The sequence below is a fragment of the Elephantulus edwardii genome, unplaced genomic scaffold (assembly GCF_000299155.1).
Source record: "Elephantulus edwardii isolate Elephantulus edwardi_28Jun2011 unplaced genomic scaffold, EleEdw1.0 scaffold00037, whole genome shotgun sequence".
NCBI classification, from domain to species: Eukaryota; Metazoa; Chordata; class Mammalia; order Macroscelidea; family Macroscelididae; genus Elephantulus; species Elephantulus edwardii.
In genome coordinates this window covers 16,960,464-16,970,078 of record NW_006399787.1, presented here as the reverse complement: position 1 = coordinate 16,970,078, position 9,615 = coordinate 16,960,464, and the positions used below count along the sequence as shown (strand labels likewise).

General features: G+C 37.8%; 1 protein-coding gene across 1 annotated transcript in view; it reads right to left on the bottom strand.

Moving 5' to 3' along the window:
• Window positions 1-2,556: 2,556 nt before the first annotated feature.
• LOC102872521 (cytochrome c oxidase assembly protein COX16 homolog, mitochondrial-like) overlaps window positions 2,557-9,615 on the bottom strand; it is a 24,152-nt gene continuing 17,093 nt past the window's right edge. The window contains exons 3-4 of the mRNA XM_006884732.1: window positions 7,433-7,495; window positions 2,557-2,673 (exon numbers count right to left, since the gene is read on the bottom strand). Coding sequence (XP_006884794.1) covers window positions 2,557-2,673; window positions 7,433-7,495 — 180 coding nt within the window. The remainder of the gene's footprint in view (window positions 2,674-7,432; window positions 7,496-9,615) is intronic.

Sequence of the window (9,615 nt, the reverse complement as noted above, 5' to 3'; positions counted from 1 at the left end):
ACAGCTTGGTGAGCACTTCCAGGGCTGCATCTGTTTACTGAAATATATCAACTGGTATTCCATCGATTCCTGGGGCTCCCCCCCCAATTCCTTCAGAGCAACTTCCTCCTTCATCACTATTGCCTCTCAAACATAAGTTGTTTCATGAAATACTTGTGTGTCAGTCAGTTCTTTTTGTTACAGTGACCGTGTACTTTCCCTGTCTTCTTTTGATGCTTCCTGGATCAATCTCCTATCCATAGCACCCTTATGAACTGAAACCCAAGGCATCAATTTGTTCTTCAGTTTCTTCAACTTAAGAGATGCTGAGCGATTTCGACCCTTTTGATTTTCCAGTTCTTACTCTTTGCACATTTCATTACAATACTTTGCGTTGTGTTCCAGAGCTGCCTTTTGAAAACGTCTGTTCCGCTCTTTAACTTCTTGATTTCTTCCCTTTGCTTTGGCTACTGTTAACTTATTTTAGTGATTAATCCTTATTTTCTAACTGCTATTTTTTAACTGGTTGTATACATTTTACTTTTAAAAAAGGAGCTTCTAAGAGTGTTGGAGAGCATATGTTTCTTTCTTTAAAAGGCCATCTATGGGAGGGTCTAACTTGTATCAAAAGGCAATGATCAGCTTGCTTTCCTTTTTACTAAACTCAGTGAAAAGAGAATTTGATTGGGGTGAGATATAGGGGACACTGACAATTTTTGGCAGTTCCAGTGCAGTACTTTAACTGAGAAGTTTTAGGCATCTACAACTTGGCTTGAAAGATGTGGTGAAAGGACAAGGCTGCCCAAAATGGGTGGGAAAGTGAATAATTCAATAGCAACTCATGAAAAACAGATCTGAACCCTGTCTTAACCTGTGCCATCCTCATCATTTGGCACACTTGAACCATTGCTGCAGTCACTTTCTGTCAATCCAACATGCCAAGGGTCTTCCTCTCTTTTGCTGACCCTCTACCTTTCCAGGCATGAGATTGCTGACAATTTCAATATTTTTTTCTATCATGATGTTGCCTTTTGGCCCACTCGTGAGGATTACTGTCTTCTTGATGTTGAGATGAAACTCATATTAAAGGCTGTATGTATGCAGCAAGCACTCAAAATCCTCCTCACTTTTAGGAAGCTAGGTTGTGTCATCTGTGTAAAGCAGATTGTCGATGAATCTTCCTCCAATCCTGATGCTATATCCTTCTTCATAGAGTCCAAGCTTCTCGAATGATTTGCTCAGTGTACAGATTGAATAGGTATGGAGAATGGATATAAATGAGGTACACATTTCCTGATTTTAAACTTCACAGTATTCACTTAATGTATTCGGACAAGAGCTTTTTGGTCTGGGTATCGGTTTCATATGTGGCTAATTAAATGCTCTGGGATTCTCATTCTTCTCAGTGTTTAGTCATAGTTTGTTATAATCCACTACCTTCCCTCAATTCTACCCTTTTGCAAGTGATCCAATCACAGCAAACTCAATGTACTGGATCAACTGACATGCAAATAATGCTAGAGCATACTTTAAATTATGGTTTCCAAATGGTACATTAACAAATCTGCATAAAATCATGCACCACTTTATTTTACCCCATAACAATAAAGTTTCATTTTGCACAGGGTTTTTTTTTCCCCATCAACTTCCACAAAGCTGATGCAAATTAAGTTTTTGCTGTTGTGGTCTGTCGAGTCAGAACCAATCCATATCTGACCCTCCAGCAGTTTCCATAGACAGTTAATCACACAGAAAAATGCCCATCTCTCTCCTGCAAAACAGTTGGTGGATTTGAGCTTCATGCCTTTAAGGCTGGCAGTGCAACTCCTTGCCACTAAGCCACCAGATCTCCCTTAAAGCACTAATATAAATATCATGTAAAGCTTTGTAGACTAAGTCAAACTTGAAATTCCTAACTGTTATCTACTCTCCATTGGGTCTCTGAAGCTGTAAATTATAATGGGAAGAAAATGCCCATCTTTTTTCCCCTGGAGCAGTTGTTAGATTCAAACCACCTGAGATGCAACATTTTGGTTAAGAGCAAAGCACCCATAAGTCATGCAACCACAGTTTCCTGTGGGGACCAATTAGCACATCATATAAAGTAACATGAATAAAAAGAAAACTCATCTCAGACGATGATCACCATTGTTTCCTACACTGGTTTGGCATAAAACCACTTCTTGATTTTACTAAGAGTTTGGATGCAGACTCACTATTTTCATCAGGAATCAGACCCAAGTATCCAAGAAGTTCATGTGGTGTTTGGTAGGAGAGGCAGGCAGGTAGGTAGCTGAGTCAGAGAATAAATCACCACTCTTCAATAGTAATATCTACACTTTTATTGAGAGGTACAAAATATATGTCATCAACACCACAACTTTGATTTGCAAATGGAATACCTCAAAGTATAAAGACTTCCTCTAGACGTTTTTGATACTTAACCATCAAGTTAAGAATTTGGAGAGTTCTGAGGTTCTAGAATTTTCTTTCCACTTTATAGGAATATATGGTGGGATGTCCACTTGACAATATTTTTAATTTTAAAATGTGAAAAATAAAGTAGAATCAACATATTCAGGTTGTCTTAGTCTTAAGGATTTCTGGATTTCGTCCTTGGAGGAGGTTGGGATCTTCCCAAGGCCTAGGTCCTCGAATATTCTTCCAGTCCTCGAAAGTGCACTCCTTCATTTTCTACACAACCACAAAAACATTAAAGTAGTCATATTAGTACAGGAGCTCTGAAGCTTTGATCACAACATTACTGAACGAATAAGTAGCAAGAATCCAGTGAGTCTGCAATAACAATTTTAGCAAAGAAATTTACTGCAGAAAAAAAAATGTAATAAAAAAAATACCATATTTCTCAGCTGTTGGAATTTTTTGTTCTTTCTCTTGATGTTACCTGACACACACCAGTATCTCAGCAGATCAAACCAAAATCAAAGTCAAAGCCATCAAGAAAGTCAGACTCAAGATGATTCCTCACTTAGTTTCTGAGGCTGTAAATTTTTACTGAAGAGACTGACTTTCCTGCCTCAAAGCAGCTGGCAGATTCAAACTTTTACCTTCTGGTAGCATCCAATTGTAATGTATTAACCAGCAGGGCTCCTTCTATCTAAGTATACAACTACCACAACAGGAAAATATAAACTCAATTTTCTGAGAGTATAAAGAAAAGCAAGAAGCTGGGAAAACAAAATTTTAATCTGAAGACTGATGTGGTATAAAGACTAAGAACACAGATGATGATAATAAATGAGAGAGTGAGGGGAAAAAGGACAAATGTGAATTCTCTAACTTCAGTCAAAAAGAAGAAAAAAGACCAAGCTGATTATCCTGGCACTAAGAAATAAGCCTAAACTTAAGGAAAAACCCCAAAGTACATGCCCTACAGTAACCACAGTGAAATTCTTTTAGGCAATCAGACCTAGTTTCAGTTACAGTTTGGCTCCTACCTTCATTATAGGGAGTTCTGGTGGCTGAGTGGTAAGGACTACTAACCCAAAGGCATGTGGTTTGAATCCACCAGCTGCTCTGCAGGAAAAAGATGGGCAATTTCCTCCCATGTGACTTACAACCTCTGAAAACACGCTGGAAGATCAGTTATGAGGCAGTTCCAACTCAATGGCAAAATAATCACCACCATAGTAATTTTTTTTCATATGAAAAGGCAATATAAATTTTTAATATATTATAGAAGAAAAGCAATTTTATCAAGAGATAGAGATTACATAAAATACATTACTCATGATTTTAAGAAATAAATGAGAAACAAAAGAGAATCCTTAGCCTAGGTAAGTTTATCTACCAAAACAAAACAAAATAAAATAACAAATATCCTATAAATTCTGACTTTAAAAATCAGGTGATTTTGTCCATTAAAAACATTCACCACTTCCTTTTAGGTACACTGTAGTTTATTTATATTTTTTAATTGCTGAACATTTTCTTCTCTCCCCGCCCCACAATGCATCCTCTGTTCCAGATTATTGTCTAATCATGCTTATTTATATATTCTTTTCGGACAGTGCATTCCCTCATCTGTTCTAATGCAGTGTTCATATATTGATCCACTCTTTCCCCAACACCACCCGCCATGTCTGTCCTATTTTATAACAGCAGTGTTATGCAGTGTTTATTCTTTTGTGACTGAGATACTTCACTCTGCTTAATGTCCTCCAGGATCCGCTATGTTGTATAACGTTATACGAGTTCATTATTTTTCAATGCTGCATAATATTCCATTGTGTTAATGTACCATAATTTTTCTATCCATTCATTTGTTGACAGGCACTTGGATTGCTTCTATCTCTTTGCTACTGTGAATAACACAGCAATAAACACAGGTATACATACATCTGTTTGAGTCATGGCTCTGGTTTCTTTAGGGTATATTCCCACTAGTTGAATTGCTGGGTCAAATGGTATTTATATTTTCAGCTTTTTGGAAAGCGCAGACCACGTGATGTCCTATTCTAGGGACTAGGCCATCCTGGTAACATGCCCTAAGTACTGAGATGATGCCTTATCATCTTACCTTTTAGGAAGCACTCTTGCTGTATGTCTTTCAAGACAGTTGTTCTTTTGGTATTTGGTAATTTAACGTTTAAGAGTAGGTTAATGTATTTTCAAGCATAGTTATGAAATGATCTAAACATACAGTGGTTTGGTCAGTGTGAAGGAGGCTTCTTGTCTATATTTTTTTAATTTTTTTTTTTTTGGGTGTACTGTCAAATCGGATCTGACTGGTATAGGGAGGAGATTGCCTCTCCTTCTCTAGCAGAGCATCTGGTGCATTCGAACCTTGTGCCTCTGGGATTGCAGTGCAGCTTCTTGCCACTAGGCCACCAGAGCTCCCTAGGAGGATTATTTTCAAGTTTGTGGTGCAGTCCACAGGGAGTTCCACTGTGAACCCAAAGGCCATGAGAACGGTCGTTCAAATCCACTAATGGTCCCAAGGGAGAAAGATGTGCTGTCTCCTCCTGTGCTACAGACAGGTTCCGAAACCCAGAGCAATGTCAGCTATGAGCCAGTTCCAATTTGATGGCAATAAGAAAATAGATCATTGCAAAGGACATCACATATGAACTAGGAGCTGGAGGTTGTTTTGTGTAATGGAGGTGACCACTATTCATAGTGACCCTATGGACATGAACCCTGCCCTATCCTGTACCATCCTTCAAACTGACGAAACCATCAGAGATGAGGAATAGCCTCACATACTCCACCCCATAATATGATATACTGTTACATGTCTTCATTTTTGCCAAGAGATCAAAAACCGTACTTCATTATTTAAGCTAATTTTCTATTATGTTAATGAAATTGAGCATCTTACCATATGTTTAAGAAGTCTATTTCCTTTTCTCTATATACTTCAAATGATTTGCCCATATTTCTACTACATTGCTAAACTTTTATACTGATCTGTATTCTTTAATTCATTATGATAGGATAAAGAAATTTTTTTGAATAGCACAGCTTTAATGACAAATAATCTTGGTTCACACACTATTCACAAATTTATTCCCTACACTGAAATATGATGCAACTGCAGATCCCCCCAGAAGGCTGATATTTCCACTTCTCTGATCAAGTTCTACCTTTACTAGTTTAACTGCTTACAATACAGAATTCACTAAGAATGTTTTAATATTTTAATTTTTTTAATATTTATTTTAAGTATTTTCTTTAAAAAGTCTTATTCCTGGGCTTCTTCATCTCGTTTTCACAAAATGAGCTTTCAGAAAAAAAATACAAAACACAACCACCAACATCTAAGTGTATTTTCAAAAGCATCTATTCTGAGAGGGATTATGCAAAGGATTTATGAATTAACCATGTTTCTTGTTTATTCTGGAGCCAACTCTCAAACTCTTGCATGCACGAAAATAGGATTTTAGAGGAACTTAAACAAGAACTACATGACATGAACGCCCTTGTCATTAAGCCAGTGTAGTAAAGGAAATGGACACAACCTTTTAAAGCTTGGGGAGGACACACACTTTTCTTGCTGTAGCCATTCCCCAGACTGCCTCAATTGTAGAATGAGCACAGGGCCCCTTATTGAGGTGGAGGCCCCAGCTGAAGGGTGTGCTGAACAAGAGCCAGTGTTGGCGTGAAATCAACTTGGATCCTTCTGGGCTGCCTCGGGCTTTAGAGCAAGTTTCAAGGGCAACACTGTGGGGGGAAAAGGCCAACCTCAGAGGCCATGGGCACTTGCTACAGTGGCACCAGCTTAGAGGCCGAGAGCAGCAAGGTGTAACTATCTCACCCCCGTTTAAGGAAGGGAAGAAGGGAAGAAAGGAAAAAGGGCGGGAAACTGAAGTCAGTGAGGCCAGGAAACAGGAACTGCTGCACTCCTTCTGGATGGAATATTCCGGATAAGGAATATTTTTATAATTTTTTCATTTAACTCGTGGCTTCATAATTTTCTTTCTAGTCTTAACTTTTTAAATTTTTATGTATGAATTTAGCTATCTTTACCTTTATGCATATGGGTTTTTGTATTATAATTAAATAGGCTTTCCTGACATACGACTTTGCTAAAAAGAAATATTCCCTTTTTCTTACCAGATCTTTTGTATTTTTTTTAAATTGTGATTCATCTATAATTAATTAATTTTCTTATTGATAAAGTATGGACTCATCTATCCATAAAGAAATGGACAAAGAAGCTGTGGTACATTTACACAATGGGGTACTATTCAACACTAAAAAAGAAAGAACTCATGAGACACATGCACTGAGAGGGCATAATGTTGAATGAAAGAAGTCAATCACAAAGAGGTTAAGTACAGCAGAAGGCCACTATTATAACACATTAGAAGAAGGTTTACACAAAGCTAGAGTCATTCTTAAATAGTTACCAGGATGGGAAGGGGAAGTGGACTAAAAATTAGTAAACATAAAAGACATACATTAAGATAGATGGGTGAAAGGAAAGTCAATAAAGGGACGAACACTGTATCATCAAAGAAAGGGAAGCCATGGAGAGGTATGCTGTTAGTGTTATCTGCTGTAAACTCATAACTGACCCTCCAGTAAGGGCCCGAGGAGACTGCTCATCTTTCTTCTGGAGAGCAACTGCTGGATTTGAACCACTTACCTATAGTGTGGCAACGTAACACCTTACCACTAAGCCACCAGAGCTCCCAGAGAGGTACACAAATCAGAATTGCAGGGAAGAAGTTATTGAACAAAATGTGTATGAATGGTTGACTGATACCTTAATTTTCCTTGTAAACCTTTACTCAAATCACAATTTTTAAAAAAAGTATAGATTCATCTTTATTTCTTTTTTAAGGGACTATCAAGTTGTCCCAATACACTATATTTGAGATCTTTTTTTTTTTTAAACTGCAATGGTAATACATTTACCTGAGCTGAGAGATCTAGTCATGGACTAAAAAATCTGTTACAAAAGTGAGGCAATATTAATATACTGCACCTCATACTCTGACTCCAATGTTACTTTATTCATCTTCAGTCTTTTTTCCAATTCAGGATCAAGCTATAGAAAAACAAAAGGGCCAAGTTAAGTTACTTAATACGTTAGATTCAATTCTGAATTTTAAGTTATGTGAGAAATGTCTAGAGTAGTATGGCATATTGTAAAATGTCTACTGTCCTGTCCATCTACTCAAATCACATGATCACACCTAACATACTACTTGCACAACTATTAGAAGGAACAGCAGCTAATATTTAAGAAGCACCTGCTATGTGATATAAAAATTTTGACACATTTCATTAATCCTAACCATCATCCGAGATACACATTATTATTATTATCCTTAATAGCTGTAGTCAACTCAAAGACACTAAATAACAACAGCCCTAAGTGCATAATGTATTGGTCTGGTAACCAAAAGGTTGAGAATTCAATTTCACAGGCTCTCTTTAAGGGAATGACTGGTAGTTTCCTCCTGCAAAGATTTACAGCCTCGATACCCTGAAGTGGCAGTCAGAACACCCAAACATCTGGCACAGAATGTGGAAGCTCCAGGCCATACAGTTCTCCTGGAAACTCTGCTCTGGTTTTAACAAGCCAAGACAGTATGAGGCTACCATGATCTATGCCTGTTCCTGGGGATACTTCCTGAAGGTGAATATGGACCAACTGAACCCTGGACAGGTGCCTGCACTATTTAATGCCTCCAGGGACTAAGAAACAAACTAGGAGCCAGAATGGAAATACTAACCATGTTAACAGGGAGATACCATGAAACCATGACCCTAAACCTCTAAACCAAGGAACCAAATTCTATGATGTGTTCAGTAGTACACAGACATCCTCAGCAGCTACTTCCCCTCTTCTGTCTTAATGGTATATGTATCTATTTTGGTCATTATTGTAAATGTATCTATCACATGACTTTTACCACCTTAACTGTTTATAGGTGTGCAATTTATTAATAGCAACTGCATAACTGACTGTCTTTGATGAACAAAAGTTTTACAATTTTTATTGGGGGGGGGAGATTTACAGCCTTAGAAATCAGTTAAAGAGTTGAAATGAGTCAGAGCTTACTCAAGAACAGTAGGTTTGTTTTTGGTTGAATTTCCCAAGTAAAGAATATGGGACACAGGGAGTTTTAATGGAGTTTAAAGAACGTGTCCAAGGGACAGAACTTGGCCTTGAACACTGGCTTTCTGCTCCTGGCATCCATGTTATTAGTCACATCCTGAATTGTAACATACAAAAATAAGAAATATACTAATAAATAACAATGCTGCTTTTGAAAACAAGCAACATTTTCTACAGACCAGAAACAAAGATACTTCTGTAAGAGAATTAAACAGGTGTCTATAATGGTAAATGAGAATTTAGGGCATGTTATCACATCACAAAGTTTTTAGGAAAGAAGAGTGTGACTACTGAAATTAAAACACAAACAAAAATAATCTATTAAGTAGAATGGCTAGATACTGTGACTGGAGGTTGCTTAAGTGCAATACTGTAGACTAGAAACACAACATGAGGATACCACTATACTATGCATAAAGGGAAAAGGATTACGTGAACAGGAAAGGTTTTATGAAAGACAGATCTACAAGTTCCAATACATGTTTATCACAAGTTCTAGAATTTGAAAATAAAAAGATTACAGAAGGAGCACTGATTTTTAAAAAAATACTATGTAACATGGAGAGGCTAGAGAGCATTATGCTGAGTGAATTAACTCAGGTGGATAAGAACAAATACCGTATGTTGTTGTTGTTATGTTCTGTTGAGTCACTTGCAACTCATAGTGACCCTATGTACAACAGCCCTAAACTCTGCTCTGTCCTGTGCCAATCGCACTCTCTCTGACACTTCCATCCCGATTATCCCAGTCACTCAATCAATCCACCTCAAAGAGGGTCTTCCCCTCCTGCACTTTCCCTCCACCAAACTAAGCATGATATCCCTCTCCAAGGACCGGTCTCTTCTTACAACATGTCCAAAGTATGTTAGACGGAGCCTCAGAATCCTTGCCTCCAAGGAGCCACCCGGTTTACCCTTTCCAGGATGAATCTGTTTGTTTTCCTAGCAGTCCATGGTACTCTCAATACCCTTCTTCAGCACCACAGCTCAAAGGCATCAATTATCCTTCTATCCTCCTTGGTCACTGTCCAACTCTCTGATGC